General features: G+C 40.0%; 1 protein-coding gene across 1 annotated transcript; it reads left to right on the top strand.

Annotated features, from left to right (window-relative positions):
* The first annotated feature begins 5,986 nt into the window (after nt 1–5,986).
* On the top strand, nt 5,987–24,873 carry SAMD9 (sterile alpha motif domain containing 9). Its single transcript, XM_081102148.1, has 3 exons — nt 5,987–6,196; nt 9,778–9,864; nt 18,888–24,873. The coding sequence occupies exon 3, from the start codon at nt 18,896–18,898 to the stop codon at nt 23,645–23,647; it is 4,752 nt and encodes a 1,583-aa protein (XP_080958274.1). The 5' UTR covers nt 5,987–6,196; nt 9,778–9,864; nt 18,888–18,895; the 3' UTR covers nt 23,648–24,873.

Below are 24,873 nucleotides of genomic sequence, written 5' to 3'. Positions count from 1 at the left end.
CAGCTGATTTCTCAACAGAAACCATGCAGGCTAGAAGAGAGTGGCAAGAAATATTCAAAGTGATGAATGCCAAGAACCTACAGCCAAGATTACTTTATCCAGCAAAGCTATCATTCAGAATTGAAGGTCAGATAAAGAGCTTCACAGATAAGGAAAAGCTAAAGGAGTTCATCACCACCAAACCAGCATTATATGAAATGCTGAAAGGTATTCTTTAAGAAGAGGAAGAAGAAAAAGGAACTCTTACCATTTGCCACAGCATGGATGGAACTGGAGAGCATTATGCTAAGTGAAATAAGCCAGTCAGAGAAGGATAAATACCACATGATCTCACTCATTTGTGGAATATAATGAACAATATAAACTGATGAACAAGGACTGATCCAGAGATGGAGAGGCATTGATTGGACTGTCAGGCCTTGGAGGGAAGGTAGGGGAGGGTGGGGATAAGGGGAAAAGATCAACCAAAGGACTTATATGCAAGCATATAGGCCTAACCAATGGACACGGACAACGGGGGGGTGAGGGCATGAGCGGGGGGGGGGGGGGGCAGGGGGTAAGGGGTAACGTGGGGATAAGGACACATATGTAATATCTTAATCAATAAAAAATATATTTTAAAAAAACCTAATTATCACATTGGTAAGAGGGAACAGAACAGTTAGATAAAAAAAAAACAAAAAAACATAACAAAACATACCTGTAGTTCTTTTAGTTCATACTCATGTCCAAATTAAGTATAACCAAAAAAAAAATTATACCCAGGATGTTTTTTCAAACAATTTGAAATGTTTATTTTTTCATTCTTACTTGAGAGAGAAAATATTATTCCTGAGTATCAAATATGCATGAGTGATCTAAAAGGCAGAGTATCTTTAAACGTGGTTGGCTTCTACTGAGCACTATGAAGCTAACAGTGCTCAGTAAAAACCAACCATGTTTACTAGTAAATATCTCATCAGGGGTGAAAAAATAGACTGTTTATATCACTAAATCCCTTGTAGAACAATCACTGTATTTTCCCATATTAACAATGCTTTCAATATTTCCTCAAAACATATGATGAAATAAACAAAGAGACTGGATTAGAGAAAATTAAACTTATATTAAACTTGGTATTCCTCTGAAGGGATAACTGGTATATTAGTTTGGAAATACCTATGATATGAAATACACACCCAATGTGGGATTTATAAATATATGAATAGTACTTAAATTTAACAAATAGACTCTTAGCTAAGAGAAATGTAACAATAAGAAAGAAATTCTTAAAGAGAAGTCAAAGGTCAAAGGCCTGCTTAAAGCTGAATAACTACATGCTCTAAGTCTAACCATTCTTTGTTTTAAAAACATTATGTGAAATAGAGACTCTTGTCCAAGCATGCCTAGTCCCTGTGGGAAAGTTGGCCCTTCCAGGGTAGACAGCTGACAACGTTGTATCTGATGCTCACAGGGCACAAGCCAGTTCCTGAAGGGATCAGCTCTTCAAGGAGCTTCATGTGTTCAAAAACTGAAGATGTGTATTGAGTATAAATAGCCACAAAAAGATTCAACTTGTTCTTACAGTCTTAGAAACATGAAAAATATTATTCAAAGTGAGTCATGGTATATGATACACGGGTTCATCCAGAAAGAAAAACCAGTAATAGCTACAGTTAACAGTAAATATCCATGTGGTCTGCTATTATTTAAAAGGTATCTCAATTGTCTGCAAAGGAGCAAGATCTGCCTGGTAGGATACAATATCTATATGTTATCCTCATGACAAAACTTTATCCTTGTTATTTCAACCAACTATATTTAGTTTCTAACTGCTCACGCAATGTGTGTATTTAGTTTCTAACTGCTCACGCAATGTGTGTAAAGCAGATTTGTTTTGCTGGCTCATCTTGGCAGTTCTGAAAATATGCTCATTACAGATATTGCAAAAACATAAACATTTACCAATGGGTGCCACATCTGACCACTCCTAAGATGGTGAGAACATACATGATATTATAGCATCAGGCCAGGTATTATGGGTACCAATGATACTAAATCACCTGTTACTCACAGATGGAGATGGGAGTAAAATCGTGGTGCCTGGCAGCCTCAGACTCATGATACTGATGTGCTGAATACCATTATTTCTTTATTCCTACACTAGCAGGAGAGATGACATGAGTTCCTTATTTCATTTTGACTTATACAGTGGCTGACACACAGACTTACCATACCTTAAAGAGTACTGCTTCTGGTACAAGTTTTGACAAAGCCTTGACAGTTGTTTATAAAGTTAAACACAAACCTATTTGTTCAAGCAATTCCATGTCAAGGCTTTTACCAAAGAGAAATGAAGACACATGTCCACAAAAATACTTGTGCAAAAATAATCATAGCAGCTGTATTCATGACTACCAAAAATTGAAATAACTAGAATGGGATGCCTTTTTAAAGGAAACTGGATAAATAAATTGTGTTATATTGACAAAACAGAATACATCTATACATCTATAATAATAAAAGCGTAATATGCTAATTAGACAGGATGTCCTTCCTGCGGCGGGGGCCCAAGGCCGCGGTGGCAAGGGCTGAACCCCTTGCATGAATTCATTCATCGGGCCTCTAGTTTGACAGTAAGAAACTACTGATACATGCAACCCTAGAGCCAATCTCAATTACATTATGTTGAATAAAAGAATTCAGTCCCAGAGGAGTATATAGGACACTAGAGGCCTGGTGCACAAAAATTTGTGCACTTGGGGGAGTCCCTCAGCCTGGCCTGTGCCCTCTCACTGTCTGGGATCCCTCGGGGGATGTCCACTTGCCAGCGGGGAGCAGACCTAAGCTGCAGTCAGACATCCTTAGCGCTGCTGAGGAGGCGGGAGAGGCTCCTACCACCACCGCTGTACTGGCAGCCATCAGCCTGGCTTGTGGCTGAGCAGAGCTCCCCCTGTGGGAGCGCACTGACCACCAGGGGGCAGCTCCTGCATTGAGCGTCTGCCCCCTGGTGGTCAGTGTGTGTCATAGTAACCAGTCATTGCCAGTCTTTCTGCTGTTAGGGTCAGTTTGCATATTACCCTTTTATTATATAGGATAGAGGCCTGGTGCATGGGTGGGGGCCAGCTGGTTTGCCCTGAAGGGTGTCCCGGATTAGGGTGAGGGTCCCGCTGGGGTGCCTGGCCAGCCTGGGTGAGGGGCTGAGGGCCGTTTTCAGACTGGCCACACCCCCTTCAGGGTGGGGGTCCCCACTGGGGTGCCTGGCCAGCCTGGGTGAGAGGCTGATGGCTGTTTGCAGGTTGGTCAAGCCCCCCCCACCCCCAGTGGGAACCCTCACTCCATGGAGGTTTGGCCAGCCTGGGTGAGGGGCTGATGGCTGTTTTCGTGCTGGCCACACCCCCTGTAGGGTGGGGGGATCCTCACTGGGGTGCCTGGCCATTCTGGATAAGGGTCTGAGGGCCATTTTCAGGCTGGGCAAGCCCCCCGGTGACGGAAGCTCCCAGCCTCTCCTTTTTTTCTTTTATTCTGGGATTTATTTACCTTCTATAATTGAAACTTTGTAGCCTTGAGAGGAGATCAGAGCTGGCCAGGGCTGGTGGGAGGGAAGCCTCCTTCTCACTCCAGCTCTGTGGCCATGGCTGGCTGAAAGCAGGTATCTAGGGTTTGTTTACCTTCTATAATTGAAACTTTGTTGCTCTGAGTGGAGCTCAGAGCCGGCTCCTGCTAGCTCCAGCTCCGTGGCCACAACAGGCTGAAAGCAGATATCTGGGGTTTATTTACCTTCTATAACTGAAACTTTGTTGCTTTGAGTGGAGCTCAGAGCTGGCCACGGCAGGCGGGGAAGCTTGGCTTCCTCCATCACTGGAGCAAGCAAGCCTCCTGCTTGCTCCAGCTCCGTGGCTGCCAGCCGCCATCTTGGGTTAATTTGCATATAGTCACTCTGATTGGCTGGTGGGCGTGGCTTAAGGCATAGTGAAGGTATGGTCAATTTGCATGCTTGTCTTTTATTAGTGTAGATTATTCCATGTGTATGAACACCTGGAGCATGTACAACTAATCTCTGGTGGAAAAAAAATCAGAAGAGTGGCTTCCTCTGGAGGACATTAGGAGTGACTGGGGAGGGACATGCCATACAGAAATGTTTTATATCTAGATTGGGGTGTGGGGTATTCCAGATTGTCAAACTACTTGTGCCCATTAGGGTTCTCCAGAGAAACAGAACCAAGAGGATATAAACATGGAAATAAGTGTGTGTACATATACATGTATCTATATATGTTTTTTTTTTAAATATATTTTATTGATTTTTTACAGAGAGGAAGGGAGAGAGATAGAGAGTTAGAAACATCGATGAGAGAGAAACATCGATCAGCTGCCTCCTGCACACCTCCCACTGGGGATGTGCTCGCAACCCAGGTACATGCCCTTGACCGGAATCGAACCTGGGACCCTTCAGTCCGCAGGCTGACGCTCTATCCACTGAGCCAAACCAGTTTCGGCATCTATATATGTTTATATACATATCCTATATAATAAAAGGCTAATATGCAAATAGACCAAACAACCAAACAATTGGTAGCTATGATGTGCACTGACCACCAGGGGGCATGTGCAGAACATGGCAGGCGTTGGTCATGGAGGGATGGTGGAGCAGGTGAGGGGGGGGCGCTAGACCAAGGCAGGGCGCTGGTCACTGTTATTGTGGCAAGCCTCTGGTGGTTACTGAAAATTCTTTGCTCCCATGTGCCATGGTCCCGCCTGGCGCACACACCTGTTGCCAGTGCTGGCCTTGCTTGCACTCACAGCCGGCGCTGGAGCCACCACTTGCACCCGCTGCTGGTGCGGGTTCTGATCACTCGGTGCCATCAGCGAGTGCAAGCAGCAACTGCCAGCCCTGATTGCCCCTAAAGACTTCTCCACGCCCCCTGCTCCTGAGAGGCGATCAGGACAGCAGCTGCTGCTCGCACCCACTGATGGCACCGGCCCCCATCGCTCTGCGCCATCAGCGGGTGTGAGCGGCGTTGTCAGCACATGGGAGTGGCGGTAGCAGGAGTGGGACTGCCAGGAGACAGGGGACCAGGGGCTGCAGTGGGAGGGGCCAGGCAGGGTGGTGAAGGATGGGCCAAGACCTGCCCGCCCCTGTGCTTACCCAGCCTCGCGGCCCACAGTTCCTTTCAAGGTGCACTAATTCGTGCACTGGGCCCCTAATATAAATATAATCTCTGTGCCTCACTTTCTTCAGCTGTAAAATGGAGATAAAATAGCATCTACCTCAGAAAATTTTTACAAAGAGTGAGTAAGGTAACACTGCATGGTACATAGTAAGTGCCCAATAAATGTTTAAAATCCATATAAAAACCTATGTGACTCAACAGTAGGATGTGGAAACCAAAAGCTAATTGAGTATACACAGTAAGTATTAGCACCTGCAGATAAATTTTTTAAATGTTCATTGTTTTTGTGGCTCTTAGGCAGTTCTTTACCCTGAGACTGACCTTAAAAGGATAAATTCCTGCAAAGTGGCCATGGGAGTGGGGGACCCTGACACTGGTCTGCCTGCAGAACTAATTCAGAGGCCCTTAGCATTTATAGAGGGCTCAAAAGTCTCTGAAAGCCATTCCTTTACACTTTAGGAAAACATATGGATGGTTAACCCTCTCTGGAAGGCCAGGGAAAGACCAACCTAAGCTGTTTCCTACCGGGAGCTCCACAAAGCTCCTAACAACAATGAAAACCAGTATTCCCAGAGGATCCACTCAGACTGTCCCAGAGTTTATCTATAGCCAGGATAACAGGACTCTCAGCAGTCCTCAGAACTCTCAAGCAAAGAACAGATTTGAAACCTTTGGGCTTTAATCAAACAGACCAGAAGGTGGCAGAGTAATAGCTTGAAAAAAAAAAAAAGGCATTTTACAGAGCAAAATAAACTGAGCTCTAGGAAAACGAAACTGAAAAGCAGCAGATGATGGGCTTCCTTTCCCGTATCTGCCAGTTTCGACACACCCGTTTCTGAGACACACCCTGTTGTTTCTGAGCCAGTTAGAGCTCAGACTGAGGTAAAAGCAGAGTATAAATAAACGTTCATGAAAACTCTAAGGAAGAAAATGTCTTTTTCTGACTTTGTAGGTGGAAGAAAACAGAGACATTAAATGTTTTCTGCACTGAAATCCATGGTTTTCCTCCCATTTATGTAGAAGAAATTTGCAAGGCAATCTGGGTAAGTACAATATCTATTATCAATATCAGTATTACTATCTATAGAAGCATTTTATTGAATAGGAAGAAATCTACTTTTCAATTAGAATATTGTAATATACCCCAAAATAAAAAATAATATTTAAGCCTAGACATTCTAAACTTCATTTCTGTGACAGGAATTGGCTTTATATTAGTTGAAAAACGAGTCATAACATTTCACAAAAGGTGCAGTTGTTAACTAAAGGCACTTTTATTGATGAAATTCTCCAAGGCATTAGCATCTTCAGAAAGAACATTTAATGAAAATTTAAAGATATGCTTTACATTAATCAAAGATACTTTCTACCATCTACTCTAAGAAGTAGGCAGCTGCCAGAAAATAAAACTCCAGGATAGATTCTCAGATATTTAGTGTCAGATGACAGATTCAGAGAGACAGAACAGAGACTGCTACAGGAAGTCCTTGAAATTATGGCAGCTATACATTCCTGTTAAATGTCCTAGGTTCTTATGTTTGATTTCCTCCAAAGCAAGGAATAAGGGGCTGTGGGGTTACATTTCTAAATCAAGGCCTGAAATTCAACTCTCTTTAGACAAGATGACAAACCCTACAGTTAACAAATAAATGTATGTGGGTTTAATCATGTAACAAATTGTTCCCTTTTTTATAGTGGTTGCTGAGAAGCTCAGAACCAAAATTTCAGGCCACTTCTAGTAAAGTATATAGAACTGAAAAGTTATTTTAGACACCAACTTTACTCCATGGCTTCATTTTTTTCCACCTTCTATCTTCTCTGATTAGTCTTCCCCCTGATTTTTTAAAAATTGATTTCAGAGAGGAAGGGAGAAGGAGAGGGAGAGGGAGAGGGAGAGGGAGAGGGAGAGAGAGAAACATCAATGATGAGAGAGAATCATTGATTGGCTGCCTCCTGACGCCTCCTACTGGGGATCAAGCCTGCAACACAGGCATGTGCCTTTGACTTTGACAGGAATCAAACCCGGGACCCTTTAGTCCATAGGCTCTATCCACTGAGCCAAACCGGCTAGGACTCCCCCCCCATCCCCCACCCTCCGCCCTCAGACACCGATTTTTCTACCCCAGGGTTTTCACATATGTGTGATCCTGTATAAGTTTCTGAAATATCTATAAAAAAATTGGAATAAGAGAGGATATAAAGGAATCATTAATATGTGAAATACCTCTGAAAAGTAGTGTAAATGTGGAAAACATAGAAGTTAGCAATCATTCTTCTAGTGCAGCAATTTTCAACCTTTTTCATGTCATGGCACACATGAATTAATTATTAACATTCTGTGGCACACCAACATATATATTTTTGCCACTTTGACAAAAAATAGGTATAATTTTGATTCTAGACACAACATTGTTGTGTTGGCTATTGTCATTTTTTTATTTGACAAACTAAGGGAAAAGAGGTTAGTGCCCCTGACTAAATAGTCAGGTATTTGCATGTTTTGAAATTTCTTGGGACACACCGGTTGAAAATCACTGCTCTAGTTAATAACCTCCCAACATCTTCAACAATTTATTTAAAGTACATTATTGAAAGACCTTCATAAAGGCTTTAGAGGAAGCAGTGTGAAACTTCAAGCTGTTTAGTCATGACTTAAAAATCATAGACACAGACAACAGAATGGTGGTTATCAAAGGGAAATGGGAATGGAGGAGGATGAAGAGGGTAAAGGGGGTCAAATATATGGTAACAAAAGGAGACTGGACTTTGGGTGGTGAGTACACAATACAATATACAGATGATGTATTATAGAACTGTGTACTTGAAACTTATATGTTACTAACCAATGTCATCCCAATAAATTTTATTTTTGGGAAAATAGTCAAAAGCCATTCCTTTTTTATTTGCTCACATTCCCAACCAAACATTCAGTCCTGGCACCCCATTCACCTGGCTTTATGTTTCATGTGTACATGGTATGCAGCTCATGCATGAATAAAATAATCCATCTAATTCAACACTCAGTCTCATAATCTGATTTTTGAGGTATCACATAGGAAATAAGAGCTGAGTTTATAAAACTGTTATTGGAAATCAGGGAGACTCCTGGAGAAGTATACTGATAGGATGGGGCAGGAGATGGGGCAGGAGAACTCCAGGTATGAGGAATCAGGAGCCTGAACACAACTGGCAAGGGTGCCCCCTGCTTTAGGTATGACAATAGTGTAGGTACAACAGAAGTAAGCTGTACATTGATTTACAGGGTGGGGTAAATGATATTTAGATGGACATATGAAAATGACTCACACAGCAGAGTTCCTAGAGGACAGTAGGATCAGATTTTAGACAACTATGAAACCAGTATGAATCAATAGTGGCATGTAAAACGAAAAGCTGATCCCGTGATTAAGGCTGCAATAATAAATCTCTAGTGTAACTTTCAGACCTCATGTGCCCAGAGTTGAGTTAATCATTATCCTTGATTGGTAACATACCATTATCTTTTTCTATGCAAGTATCTTTTTTATTTTATTCATCTGTTTATTTTACCATGCATTTTGGAGGCATCATTGGCTTTTCACATGATGTATAATTTCTATGAAATGAACAGATCTTAAGGGTACAGCTCTATGAAATTTTTGTGTAACCACTAACCAAACCAAGATATAAAATTATCAATCTTAAAAAAATAAACAAAAAGGTTATCGAGCAGCAAATTAGTTTATTTGGGAATAGCAGAGGAATTGCAATTTTGGACTTGCAAACTACGGTGGACCATAGCTAAGTACAAAATAACAAAAGGGAGGTCAGTTTGGGAGGGGATTTTTGGAGGATATTGGGGAGGGTTGTTTTAACAGGAGTGCATCGGTGGGGGTTGGAGGGAGTGTACAGGTTGTGGCAGTTTCTTATTGGCAAAGAGTGAAAAGCAGTTGCTGTTACTGAAACAAGCAGGGAAGAAGAGAGGTCTCCCTCCATGGCTTCCCAGCTCCATGTTGAATAAAGTTTCCTTTATTCATTTCACAAAGTATTTTTTGTGCCACTCCCCAGAAAATAGTGCCCTGCCAGAAGGTACCCACTGAATTCTACTATAATAGATTAATTTGCCTGTTCTAAAACTTCATAGAAATGGTTTTTACATTATGTTTTCTATCATTACTGGCAAATTTAACTTTATTAAAACTGCCAAATAGTTTCCCAAAGTGGCTAAAACAATTTATATTTCCACCAGAAATGTATGAGCATTCCACTGGCTCTACCTCACCACCACTATTTGGTATTGTCAGGCATTATTTTTAGCCATTATGCTAGGTATACAGTATTATCTCATTCTAGTTTTACTTTGCATTTTCATGATGGTTAAAGATTCTGGGGCAGTTTTAGATACCAATTCATCACATCCACCCATATGACCATGAGAAGCCCCATTGGTTTCTCTTCCTCCGAACATGCCAGGTCTAGTCCTCAACCTCAGCCTAGAATGAGCAAATGCCCCAAAGCTTACGTGAGAAGGGATCTTCCCTCTCTGGAATTCTGATTCAACCAGTTTTTGTCATAAAGTCCATCTACAACTCTTTGATAACTTCAAAAATATGTTTTGTAATTTATCTGACTTCTTTTTTCCTAGTTGTTATAGTGGGAGTGCTGGTGTCCCGCTGGAATCTACTACATCACACTGGGAAGTGGGACTCCTTCCATTTCTTCTTCAGTTTTGGTAAATATATTTTTCAAGAAATTTGTTCAGTTCACTTCAGTCTTCAAATTTACAGCATCTGATATTTGTGCCATCTCATTTTTTTCTTGATCACTCTTTCCACAGGTGTGTCAATTTTATTACTCTTTATCAAGAACAACTTTTGGGCTTTCTTGTTCTCCCTGTTGTAACTGTTTCCATTTTATAAATTTCTGCTCTTATCTTTATTTTTTCCTTGCTTTCATTTAGTTTTGCTTTATTCTGTTGTTCTTCTTTGAACTTATTAAATTGACATTTAGCGTATGCTTTTTTCTAGTTTTATAAAAGCATTTAGACTATAAATATCCTCTCCAAGTATTATTGACACTGTATCTTAAAATTTTTTAATGCGGCACTTTAAAATAAAAATTGTATATATTTAAGGTATAAAACATAATGATTTTATGTACATACTAGAATTGCAATGCAAGAAATTCATGCAAGAGTAGGCCTTCCTTCCCCCGGTTGCCTGCACTGACTTCCCTCTGGCACCCGGGACCCGGGCTTCCCTCGCAGCCCCGGCTTCATCCAGAAGGTTGTCCAGAAGGATGTCTGGAAGGATGTCCAGTCTAATTAGCATACTATGCTTTTATTATTATAGATGTATTACTATGATTACTATAGTCAGGCTAATTAACATATCATCTCCTCACACAGATATCATTCATTTTTGTGATGAGTGTACCTGAAATTTACTCTCTTAGCATATTTCCAGCATTCAAAACAGTACCATTAAGTATGTTCATCATGCTTATACATTAGCTCTCTAGACATCTCTATATAACTGCAAATTTGTAGTTTTGCAAACATCTGCCCATCCCTTTCCTCTCCAACCCCTTGTTATCCCTTTTTCTATGAGTTTGACTTTTTAATTAGATTTCACATATAAATGAGAAATACAGTAACTGTCTTTCTCTTTCTGGCTTATTTCACTTAGTATAATATCCTCAAGTTTTATCCACGTTGTCACCAATGGCAGGATTTCCTTTTTTCTGGTGGCCGAAAATATTCCATTGTGTGTATATATACACAATATATTCTTTATCTGTTGATCTTTCGACAGGCACTCAGGTTGTCTTTTTATCTTGGCTGTTGTGAAAATGCTACAATAAACATGTGAGTGCAGATAATCTCTTTTAGATAATGATTACATTTCCTTCTAATATATACCCAGAAGTGGAATAGTTGAATCATATATAGTTCTATTTTTAATTCTGGGGAAAATCTCCATACTCATCTCCATAAGGGCTATGCCAATTTACATTTCCACCAACAGTACACAGGGTTCCCTTTTCCTCTTATCTTTGCCAACACTTTATTATTATTATTATTATTATTATTATTATTATTATTATTCAGCCTGGTCCTGGGGCCAGACCGTGTGCGTGGGTCCATAAAAGCCAGCTTTGGAGGCTAGGGCAGACTGGAAGCCTCACTCTATGGTACTAATCTAGAGTCTGGGTCCATGGGGCCTAGCCCAGCCCTGGGGCAAACACAGAGCCTACTTCTGTAGGAACTGGCCTGGCCCTTAGGCGGGGCAGAACCTGGGTCCATGGGAGCCCACCTGCAAGCTAGGTCTGCAAGGGCTTTGCTATCAGGGTAATGCCAGCTTCAGAAAATGAACTGGTGAGTTTTACCACCTTTATAGTTTTTTTTAGAAGAGATTGTGTAGATTCAGTGTTAATTCCTTAAATGTCTGGTAGTATTCTCCAGTGAATCTGTCTGGGCCTGGGGATTTGAGGGGAGAATTTTTTTAAGTTAAAAATCCAGTTCTCTGCCTAGCTGGTATGGCTCAATTGATTGAGCATCATCCTGTGCATCAGAAAGTTGCTGGTTTAATTCCTGGTCAGGGCACATGCCCGGGGTTATAGGTTCAATCTCCGGTGAGGGGGACATGCAGTACACAGCCAGAGGCGTGCTCTCTCTCCACACCACCCCCCCCCCCCCCCGCTTCTTTCTCTCCCTCTCTCCTTCCCTCTTCTCTCTCTAAAATCAATAAAAACATTACATTTTTTGGGGTTAATCCTCACTTGAGGATATTTTTCCATTGATTTTAGAGAGAGTAGAAGGGAGAGGGAGAGACAGAGAGAAACATCGATTGTGAGAGAGACACATCAATTGTTTGTCTCCTGCACACACCCCAACCAGGGCCAGGGAACCTGCAACTGAGGTATGTGCCCTTGACCAGAGTCAAACCTGGGACCCTTCAGTCCCACGGCCCATGCTCTATCCACTGAACCAAACCAGCTAGGACAATAAAAACATATTTTAAAAATCCAGTTTTCTTTGAAGTTCTGGGACTATACAAATGATCTATTTAATATTGAGCGAGTTGTAGAAGTTTTTGTTTTTTGAGGAATTGGTCCATTTCATTTGAGTTGTCAAATTGTTCATAGTACTCCATTATTGTCCTTTTGATATCTGAAAGTTTTAAAATGATATCCACTGTTTCATTTCTGATACTGGTAAATGTGTCTTCTCTTTTTTATTCTTTTTCAGTCTTGCTAGAGATTTGTCAATTTTATGATCTTTTCAAGTAAGCAGATCTTTACATCAATGACTTTCTCCATTATATTTCTGTTTTCAATTTATTTTTATTCTTTATTATTTCCTTTCTTTTATTTGCCTATATTTTATTTTGCTCTTCTTTTTCAAAGTTGTCTAGGTTTCTGGGTTAAGAGCTTAGATCAAGCATGTCAAACTCAAAGGCTAACACGGGCCAAATAAACAAAGTTTAAATTTATGTGGGCCACAAAAAAAACACACACTCACAAAAGCTTCAATTTTCATACAAATGTAGGTTTATTTTGATAGACATGCTGAATACAAAGGGCTGAAATGAGTAATCGTTAACATAAAATAATAGAAAATTTTAATAAAAATTATTTTTTCTTGAATATTAACTTACCAGACACTGAATAACTGCACTAATTAATAAGCGTAACGCAAATAAACCTATGTTTCTTGTTCTCCGAAAGCGAAATATGTCCTATTGCGTACACCAAATAAGTTAGTACAAGAGTAATGATGTGGCAATCGGCTGCTAAAATATTCACTACTAGTATTAATGGAGAGAAATGGCGCACCTATGTGTAAGGTGCGTAAGGGAAATGAATTCAACACGATTATAGTAATCAGTTACTAGCAAACATTGTAGTTCATTATTAATAATTATGTATAACAGGATTTGTAAAAATTAGTTATGAAATTTTTATTAAAATGTTTCTTACATACCATTATATTGACTGTGCCACAAAAATATTCGTTGTGGGCAGCATGTGGCCCGTGGGCCATGAGTTTGACATGCTTGGCTTAGATTGTTTTGAGACTTTTCTTCTTTCTAATATATGCATTTATTGTTGTTCCTTTTAACACTGCTTTAACTGTGTCCCTCAAACTTTGATATGTTGTATATTCATTTCCATTCACTGCAATGTCTTCCTTTTACTTTTCTTTGGTCATGAATTATTTAGGAATGTATGGCTTTAGTGTTTAGTAATTTTCCTTTTCTTTCATTATCAGTTTATAAGATTCCATCATATATATTTTATATGACTTCAATTTTTGTTTTTAATTTGTTGAACTTTGGATATGGTCTATCTTGGACACTTAAAAAGACTGATATTCTGCTGTTGTTGGATGGAGTGGTCTGTGATTTAAAATCTGTTGGTCAATGGTGTTGAATTCTTCTCCATTCTCACTAATGTCCTGTCTAGTTGTTCTATCAACTATTAAAAGATGTTGAAATATCCTATCTAATAAAAGAGAAAAATGGTAATTAGACGTACAGCTGCTACCCTTCCCACTGGCTAATCAGTGAGATATGCAAATTAACTGCCAACCAAGATGGCGGCCGGCAGCCAGGCAGCTGACGCGAACAGGGAGGCTTGCTTGCTTCAGTGATGGAGGAAGCCAAGCTTCCCCGCCTGCCTTGCCGGCCTCTCAGCTGCACTCTAAGCAACATTGTAACAAATACAGAAGCTAAACAAAACCCCGGGCTTCAGCTAGCAGGACCGCAACATTGTTTCAAATACAGAAGGTAAACAAAGGCCAGAAACCTGCTTTCAGCAGCGGAGGTCTCATAGCTGGAGCCGAGCCTCAGAGCTAAAGCTGGCCCAGAATAAAAAAAAAAAGGAAAAAAGGACAGGTTGGGAGCTTCAGTCACCCGCCAGCCTGAAAACGGCCCTCAGCCCCTCACCCAGGCTGGCCAGGCACCCAAGAGGGACCCCCACCCTGAAGGGGGTGTGACCAGATGCAAACAGCCATCATCCCCTCACCCAGGCTGGCCAGGCACCCAAGCGGGACCCCCACCCTGATCCAGGACACCCTTCAGGGCAAACCAGCCGGCCCCCGCCTGTGCACCAGGCTTCTATCCTATATAGTAAAAGGGTAATATGCCTCCCAGCACCGGGATTAGCATGACAGGGCACAGCGACCAAACCCCCTGATCACCCTGAGGCTCTGTGTGTGACAGGGGGCGGGCCACAACCTCCCTATCCGCCCTGCTCTGTTCTTGACGGGGAAGCTCCTCAACTCCCTGATCGGCCCTGCTCTGTGCATGACAGGGGGGAGCTCCCCAACCCCCTGATCACCCTGCGGCTCTGTGTGTGACGGTGCGGTGCCCCAACCCCCCCGCATCGGCCCTGCCCTCAGTGTGACAGTGGCGGCACCCCAACCCCCTAATCCGCCCTGCTCTGTGTGTGACAGGGGGCGGTGCCCCAACTCCCCTATTGGCCCTGCTCTATGAGTGACAGGGGGGAGCTCCCCAACCCCCTGATGGGCCCTGCTCTGTGAGTGACAGGGGGCAGTGCCCCAACCCCCTGATTGGCCCTGGTCTGTGCATGACAGGGGGTGGTGCCACAACCTCCCCATCAACCCTGCCTTGAGTGTGACAGGGGGCGGTGCCCCAACCCCCCAATCAACCCTACCCTGAGTGTGACTGAGGGTGGCATCGCAACCTCCCAATCCGCCCTGCTCTGTGCATGACAGGAGGCGGCGTCCCAACTCCCCAATTGGCCCTGCTCTGAGCCCCACCAGGGGCTGCACCTAGGGATTGGGCCTGCCCTCTGCCACCCTGGAGCAGGCCTAAGCCAGCAGGTCATTATCTCCCGAGTGGTCCCAGACTGCGAGAGGGCCCAGGCCGGGCTGAGAGACCCCCTGTCCCCCCCGAGTGCACAAATTTTTGTGCACTGGGCCTCTAGTCTAACTATAATTGTGGATTTGCCTAAAACGAAAAGTTCTATCAGTTTGCTTCAAATGTTTTGCAACTTACTTGTTTGGTGCAAACACTGTAGGATTGCTCTGGAGTCTTGTTGGATAAACCTGTTTATCAGTACATAATATTACTCTGGGTAATATTCTTTGCTCTGAAATCTATTTTATCTGGCCTTAATATAGCTATTCCTGAGTTTATTAATTAATGTTTGTATTATATATTTTGCCCATACTTTTACTTTCAACCTATCTATATTGTTTTATTTCGAGTATCTTACAGACAGTATCTTGGGTCATGTTTTTAATCCAGTATACCAATTCTGCCTTTTAATTTCTGTATTTAGGCTACTTATATTTAATGTCACTATTTATATATTAATAATTTTGTCTACTTTTTTGTTTCTTTTTATGCTCTAATTTTCATATCTCTACCTTATTTTCCTGACCTCCTGTGTGTTATTTGAAATTCTCTGACAATTCCACCTTTATCTACAGTCTTTTTAAGTATATAACTTTGTATAGTTTTTCCTAGTGGTTGCTCTAGATATTGCATTATATATGTACTAGAGGCTCGGTGCATGAAAATTCATGCACTGGAGGGAGGGTCCCTCAGCCATGTGTGCCCCCTCTCACAGTCCAGGAGCCCTCAGGGGTGGGAGGCGACCCGGTGATCAAGGGAAGGCGACGCCCCATCACACCTCTGCTGCTGCCACTGCCGGCAGCGTAAGCCTTGGCAGGCCCTGGTTACCTGAGCCTTGGGCGGCCCTCGGTGGCTGGGCAGCCACCATCCAAGGTTTGCCTGTGCCTTGGGTCAGGACTGGGGGACTCCGGAAGCAGGCATCCCAGCGGGGCTGAGGGGACTGGGTGCTGCCATCTTGTGGTTGTGGGCACTGCCATCTTTGAGGGCATGGCAGTCAATTAGCATATTCCCTCCTTATTGGCTGTGGGTGCTACCATCTTTGAGGGTGGGGCAGCCAATTACCATATTCCCTCATTGGCTGTGGGCATCGCCATTTTTGTGATGGCTTTGTGGTCAATTAGCATATTCTCTCTTTATTAGGTAGGATAATTTATGAGAGTGTAGTGGTACTATTTTACTAGTTTGAGTAAAGTGAAGAAATCTTAGTTCCTATATGTCCCTTTATCCTATCCACTTTTAATTATCTTAACTATTTTCACTACATACATTTAGAACCATGTCAGATAGTGGTTCAACAAACAATTTAGAAAATCAACTAGGAGAAACTCTATCATACTTACTAATATTTTTTGCTTACCATGTTCTTATTTCCTTCCTAATATTCCAAGGTTCCTTCTCTAATCATTTTCTTTCTGTTTAGATAACTTGCTTTAACCATTCTTTTAGGGTAGGCCATGTTGGTTGCATTATACATTCCCCACAATGGTACACAAGAGTTCCTTCCAATTTCTTCACATCCCCACCATACTTGTTATTTTCAGAGTCTTTTTTTTTTTCACTATTATCATAATGGTTGTGAAATGATATATTATTGTAATTTTGGTTTGCTTTTCTCTAATGATTAGTGATGTTGAACATCTTTTCATATGCAAGTCCACTGTTCATTTTTTAATTGGATTATTTGTTTTGTTGCCATTAGTGAGTTATAGTTTTCACTATATTCTGGATATTATCAAGTCAGTTTCATGATTTACAAATATTTCCTTCCATTCCATAGCTTGCCTTTTCATTTTGTTAATTGTGTCCTTTGATGCACAGTCTTAAGTTTGATGTAGCCCCACAAAAGGGGCTTACTTTGAAGATTAGTATACCAAAAGCAATTTCCCTCTCCACTCATTTTTCTTTCCCAGATAACTTAAAATTTGAACTTCTTAATCTACATAGACTAAACTGCTGAAGAAAACTTCATCTAATTCACATTTTTTAAGAGGGCGTTAAATCTTCTAGGTTTCTCATTGTCATAGTATTGTAAGGGAGTAAAATTCCCACCAAATTGCCTATTTTGACTATTTTGTATTACTGTAGCTGTGAGATATGTGAGCTTTTTACTTTTCATGATTTTTTAGAGAGAGTGGAAGGGAGGAGGAGAGAGAGGAAACATCAATGTAAGAGTCATTGACTGATAGCCTCCCGTACACACACTGACCAGGGACCAAACCCGCAAGCTGGGCATATGCCCTGATAGGAAGTAAACCAGTGACCTTTTAGTACATGGGACAACACTAAACCAACTGAGCCATACTGGCCAGGGCATAAGATATTATTCACTTTCTATGCATACAGAAATTACTAACTAAAAATAATAGCTTTAACCTTAGATCACCGCTCCAGCATCTTTATGTCTCAAAGGGAAAGTAAATCCTAACCTTGAATTTATATCTACATTTGGAGGCAATATTCCTGTGCATTATTTCATAGAAGTGGGCCTATATAACCTATTTGCCATAATTCCCCAAGCTAATCTCCTTTGTTAATTTGATTTCTTCCATGATGGATTCATCAAAATGGCTCACATTTTGGAGCCATTATGGGTTGTACTTAAAGCTATTTGCATTTTATGTTTTCTAACCAGTGCTATATTTCTGTAACCCAGATAGCAATGAATATTCCAGATACTCATCTTCCAATTTGTAGACCAAATAGTAATGACATTTGTTACTGCCCAGGAATAAGCTATTATCAATTATTATGTGAAAAATTAATTTAATTTTTTCTCTACCCAGCAAGCTATCCCAGAAGTCATGGAACAGAAAGGCTCCCACACCAAATTAAAATGCTTAAGGCACATGGCTTATTAAATCAATTTAAATACACAACAAAAAGCAGGGAGAAGATATGGGATAACATACTTTGGATAAGTTACAAGAAAGTAGAAGGTTCTTATTATCCCAGTTATGCAAGATCATATCTTCTCTCCTCTGCTGCATCAGCATTCTCCACCGACTATGTTATTTTGAGAACCAGAGTTGAGGACTGTCCAAGGGGGATCTACATATAGAAAATATAATGAGTCAATGACATGCACTTGCTCTAATCAAGTACAGAGAGATGCAGAGGGACATGTATGCCTGACTACAGCTATAGCTCATTAATCAGCCTCATAGCTATTCTGGATTTTATTTCTGTTTCTTGAGTAGAGGACCCAAAAGATAAAGAAGGTGTCACCCAATTAAAACCTATTTAAGACCTTAACAATACCAAGTGCTTCAATTGTGTCTTAATAATACTAATATCTATTTGGCCCCTCTATCTATTCCTATTTTTAACACTCATATGTTCTATATACTTTATCTACACCTATCATAACATGTTTCACAATTACTTGCTTCTATACTTAGTTTATATCTCCTCCTAATTTCACAAATACTTCTCTATTTAGTTTCATATATCCTCCTTTGTTTCTCTTATTTTCTATAGCAGAATTGAGTATTTTAAAATAATACCACTAACTCACATTATAGCAAACAAGCATTAATTAGGATGAAATGTCTCTATATATACTGTCTGGAAGTGCCCCCAACATACAGTTAGTGAATAAAGCAAGGTGACAAGAATTGTGTATACTATGCTGTCTTTCATTGTGGGGCGGAGGGCGGGCGGGGGGGAGAGCTTGTATTTGGTAGCATTTTTCTGGTAGGATACAGAAGAAACTGGTAACATTCATTTCCTCTCAGGAGGATAACTAGATAGCATGTACATTCTTTAAACTTTTAAAGCTGCATAAGACATACATATTACCTACTGAAAAATTGGTTGATTATTTTAAAATGTATTTATAAAAATATTAATTATATAATTTTTCTATATACAGATATCAGAATGGCCGCACAACTAAACCTGCCAGAAAATACAGATGACTGGACAAAAGATGATGTAAATCGGTGGTTAGATAGTCATAAAATTGACCAAAAACACAGGCAAATCTTAACCACACAAGATGTGAATGGAGCAGTCCTGAAGTTTCTAACTAAAAATCATCTCATCGAAATGGGCATAACACATGGACCAGCTATTCAAATAGAACAACTATTCAAAAAATTGCAGAAATCATCCTCTGAAGACCCTATTCAGACATGTCAGAAGAAAAAAGGCAGTAAAAAGGTGCCTAAAACACAAACTTTGATGCAAGAGGAAAATGAGGAAACTTCAAAGCAAAAACAAAAGGGTAAAGAGAAATCAGATATGGCTAATGCCTCTACAATGAGTACAGTTTCTAAGTCACTAAAAAGTGAGTTCATAGATGAAATAGATGATACAAAGGAAAAGCAGCCATCCATAGAACTGACATGTGTATCATACCCTTTTGATGAATTCAGTGACCCATATCGTTACAAATTGGATTTTTGTCTACAGCCTGAAACAGGACCACTCAATCTCATTGATCCAATACATGAATTCAAAGAGTTCACAAATACAAAAAATGCCACAGAGGAGGATGTTAAAATGAAATTTAGCAATGAAGTTTTCCGATTTGCTTCAGCTTGTATGAATTCACGGACCAATGGCACCATTCATTTTGGAGTCAAAGACAAGCCCCACGGAAAAATTGTTGGTGTGAATGTCACCAATGTCACCAAAGAAGCCCTCATTGACCACTTCAATCTGATGATCCACCAATATTTTGAAGGCCATCAGGTCCAAAAAGCAAAGAAGTGCATTCGAGAGCCAAGGTTTGTAGAAGTTTTACTGCCAAACAGTACTCCGTCTGACAGATTTGTTATTGAAGTGGATGTCATTCCAAAATACTCTGAATGTGGACATGATTATTTCCAGATTAAAATGCAGAACTGCAACAACAAAGTATGGGAACAAAGAAAACATTTCTCAGTGTTTGTGCGAGATGGGGCCAGCTCTAAAGACATCATGAAAAATAAGGTAGATTTCAAAATATTTCAATTAGGTTTAGAAGCACTGGCAGAACATAGAAAAGAAGCAGAAGAAAAATGCAGAATAAAAACAAATAATAAAAACAGTGAGGGTCCAAAGCTTATTGAATTGTTGACAGGAAATAAGGATTTGTTAGATAATTCATACTATGAATGGTACATTCTTGTAACAAACAAATGCCATCCTAATCAAATAAAACACTTAGATTTTCTAAAGGAAATAACATGGTTTGCTGTACTGGATTTTGATCCTGAATCTGTGAGCAAGGGGGTAGTCAATGCTTACAAAGAAAGCCGAATAGTAAACCTTCACTTGCCAAGTCTATATGTAGAGGGGAAAACCACACCAAACGAGAAGATTTCTAGTCTAAATCTTTATCAGCAACCCAGCTGGATTTTCTGCAATGGCAGGTTAGACCTTGACAGTGAAAAATACAAACCCTTAGATCCAAGCTCCTGGCAAAAAGAAAAAGCATCTGAAGTCAGGAAATTGATATCATTTCTTACACATGAAGACGTAATGCCAAGAGGGAAGTTTTTGGTGGTATTTCTTTTACTCTCCTCCGTGGATGACCCAAGAGACCCCCTCATTGAGACCTTCTGTGCTTTCTACCAAGATCTCAAAGGAATAGAAAATATATTGTGTGTTTGTGTACACTCACACATATGTCAGAGATGGAAAGATCTACTTGAAGCAAGATTAACAAAACAAGATGAATTATCAAGCCAATGTATTTCTTCTTTAAGTCTTGAAGAGATCAATGGTACTATTCTTAAACTAAAATCTGTGACTAAATCTTCACAGAGATTTTTGCCATCTATTGGTTCATCTACTGTCCTTCTGGAAATGGAAGAAGATATCATGACTGCTCTGGAAATTCTCTGTGAAAATGAATGTAAAGGAACACTCTTAGAAAACGACAAAAATAAATTTCTTGAATTCAAGGCTTTAAAAGAGGAAGACTTCTATAGAGGTGGTAAAGTATCATGGTGGAACTTCTATTTTTCTTCTGAAAATTATTCTTCACCTTTTGTCAAAAGGGATAAATATGAAAAACTTGAAAGAATGATTCACAGCTGTGCAGATTCTTCAAAGTCAACATGTTCCAAAATTATTCACCTGTATCATCATCCAGGCTGTGGTGGGACTACCTTGGCTATGCATATTCTCTGGGAACTAAGGAAGAAATTCAGATGTGCTGTGCTGAAGAACAAGACAGTGGATTTTTCTGAAATTGGAAAACAAGTGACTAATTTAATCACCTATGGGACAGCAAACCATCAGGAATATTTACCTGTACTGCTTCTTGTTGATGATTTTGAAGAACAAGGTGATATCTATCTTCTGCAGGCCTCTATTCAAACAGCTATAACTAGTAAGTACATTCGATATGAGAAACCTCTAGTGATCATCCTAAATTGCGTAAGATCACAGAATCCTGAGAAATGTGCGAAGATGTCAGACAGTATCGCCCTAATACAACAACTATCTTCCAAAGAACAGAGAGCATTTGAGCTTAAATTGAAAGAAATTGAAGAGCAACATAAAAACTTTAAAGATTTTTATTCCTTCATGATCATGAAAACCAGTTTTGATAAAAAGTACATAGAAAATGTTGTCAGGAATATCCTGAAAGGACAAAATATTTTCACCAAGGAGGCAAAGCTCTTTTCTTTTCTGGCTCTTCTTAATTCATATGTACCTGATACCACCATTTCACTTTCACAGTGTGAAAAGTTTTTAGGAATCACACCCAAGAAGGCTTACTGGGGAACAGAAAAACTTGAAGATAAGATGGGCACCTACTCTACAATTCTGATAAAAACAGAGGTCGTGGAATGTGGAAAATACTGTGGAGTGCGCATTATACACCCTTTGATTGCTATTCGCTCACTGGAAGAATTGAAGATAAGCTATGACTTGGATAAAAGTCAAATTATGTGGGATATGCTAACAGAAAATGTGTTCTATGATACTGGTATAGGAAGAAGCAAATTTTTCCAGGATATGCAAACACTGCTGCTCACAAGACAGCGAATTGAACATGAAGGTGAAACAGGGACTTGGTTTTCCCCATTCATTGAAGCATTACATGAAGATGAAGGGAACAAAGCAGTTGAAAAAGTATTGCTGGAAGGTATTCATCGATTCAACCCAAATGCATTCATTTGCCAAGCCTTAGCAAGACATTTCTACATTAAAGAGAGGGACTTTACCAGTGCCCTTCACTGGGCAAATGAAGCAAAAAACATAGAACCTAACAATTCTTATATCTCAGATACACTGGGTCAAGTCTACAAAAGTAAAATAAGATGGTGGACAGAGAATAATGAAAGAAACAGAAACATTTCAGTTGCTGATCTAACTGAACTTTTGGATTTAGCAGTTCATGCTTCAGAAGCATTCAAGGAATCTCAACAGCAAAGTGAATATAAAGAGGATGAGGCAATGGAAAGGTTTAATCAGAAGTCAAAGAGGAGGTATGATACTTACAATATTGCTGGTTATCAAGGGGAGATAGAAGTTGGGCTCTCTGCAATCCAGATTCTCCAGCTCATTCCTTTTTTTGACAATAAAAATGAATTATCTAAAAGAGATATGATCAATTTTATATCAGGAAACAGTGATATTCCTGGGGATCCAAACAATGAATTTAAATTAGCCCTCAAGAATTTTATTCCCTATCTAACTAAATTGCGATCTTCTTTGAAAAAGTCCTTTGATTTTTTTGATGACTATTTTGTCCTTCTAAAACCAAGAAGCAACATTAAGCAAAATGAACAGTCCAAAACTCGGAGAAAGGTGGCTGGATATTTTAAGAAATATGCAGAGATATTTGGTCCCTTGGAAGAATTACAAAACAGAGATCTCGGATCACAGCTTAGTTTGCCACTTCGAGTAGAGCTGTATCGGAGAAGCCTAGAAGTTTTAAAAGCAGACAAGTTTTCTGGGCTCTTGGAATACCTTACCAAAAGTCAAGAAACTGCTATTAACATCATGGAAGATATAGTGAAAAAATACACTTTTCTCTTTGAACAATGCACTGTCAGAATCCAGCAAAAGGAAAAACAGAATTTTATCTTGGCCAATATCATTCTCTACTGCATTAAACCTACCTCCAAAATTGTGGTGCCAACTAAAAAACTGAAAGATCAGCTTCGAGAAATCTTGCAACAAATAGGACCGTCATATCAATTGTCAGAGCCTTATTTCTTAGCTTCCCTCTTATTCTGGCCAGAAAACCAAAAACTAGATCAAGATTCTAAACAAATGGAAAAACATGCTTGGTCACTACAGAATTCTTTCAGGGGACAGTATAAACATATGTATCGTACGAAGCAACCAATTGCATATTTCTTTCTTGGGAAAGGTAACAATATGAACAGACTTGTCCACAAAGGGAAAATTGATCAATGCTTTGGAAAAACACTTGACATTAATATCTGGTGGCAGAGTGGAGAAGTATGGAAGGAGAAAAAAGTCCAAGAACTTTTGCTTCGTTTAAAGGGACGAGCTGAAAATAACTGTTTATACATAGAATATGGAATCAATGAACGAATCACAATACCCATCACACCTGCTTTCTGGGGTCAACTAAGAAGTGGTAGAAGCATAGAAAAAGTGTCCTTTTACCTGGGATTTTCCATTGGAGGCCCACTTGCTTATGATATTGAGATTATTTAAGAGCCTGATCTCCCTTCAGGAATGTGGTCTCAGTACAACCTTTTTTTCTTTTCTTTTTCTTTTTTTTTTTTTTTTTACCCAAGACTTTAAATTTCTCTTAAGTATGTTATGAGTCCTATACAGATGGTGGTGAAAAAGAAAAAAAAGTGAGAAATGTGGACAGTATCAAATATCTTCCTTGGCTTGTATAGCACTGTCAAGAACAAGATAAGAAGGAGCTAGGGATGGAATTAGGAGAAGTGAATGTAATAAGTCAGCCCCATAGAACTCCACCACTTCCCCCAATTATCCAACCAAGGCATGGGCTGAGGTAGAGTGCCTCCTTTCTTCTCAACTGGAAAAAATTTTCAGAATAGGAAAAAATAGTTATGATTCCAATACATTATAATATTGGGAAGCATTTCATTAAAAAGGTGAAATCCTCTCAAGTTGAAGAGCAACATTTGTTCTTACCAAGCACATCAGCACTCAAGGATCTTTCAAAGCAGAGGAGCAACCAGTTCTCTGAAGGTCATACCCACAGAAGTCAGCAGATTTTACCAAAGCAGGCTGGAGAATTAGACTGTCTTTTCATGTAGTAGGAGGCAGTTGAGCAAAAGTGGGGCGAGGGGAGTGAGTTATAGAACTCTATACACACACAAAACAAACAAACAAACAAACACTGGAACTCCAAAGCTAATTAATAAAAGGTCTCTTGTGAAAAAAGACTAATTTGTCTCCCATCCAGGGAATCCTAACATACTGGCAAGATATGCATGTAACCTTTGCACTTAATAAGCACAACCAGTGAGAGGTAATCAAAATGCAATTTTCCTCCAATAAAATTATGGACATGGGTAATCACCAATGGTTGCAAAAACTGATAAAAAGCTGATAAACAACTTTACAGCAGATGAATCAGACTTTCCTAAATCCTGATCAATATTAACAGAGAGAGAGAGCCAGACGTATGAGATTATAGGAGTGCACACATCACCAAATAATTGAACCTGAATCTGGATCAATTCAGGATCTTTCTTCCAATTGAAAGGAAATACAGATGTTGGATATGCTTCAAAGTAATTCCATGTGTAAAATACAGAGATGGTGAAAGGAAAGTAGATAAAGAGTATAACTGCAACAAGATGGGACCTGAGTTAACAATTGCTGCATGATGCATACATGGGAGTTCTGTATACTCTTTTCTGTTCTTTGGACTGTGCTCTTGAAATTTTATGTTATAAACA

This window comes from Myotis nattereri (assembly GCF_964212035.1).
Source record: "Myotis nattereri genome assembly, chromosome: 11".
NCBI lineage: Eukaryota > Metazoa > Chordata > Mammalia > Chiroptera > Vespertilionidae > Myotis > Myotis nattereri.
This window is presented reverse-complemented; position numbering and strand designations above follow the sequence as displayed.

Coding starts and splice junctions, on each gene's coding strand:
- SAMD9 (XM_081102148.1), top strand. CDS start 18,896: ATGGCCGCACAACTAAACCTGCCAGAAAATACAGATGACTGGACAAAA.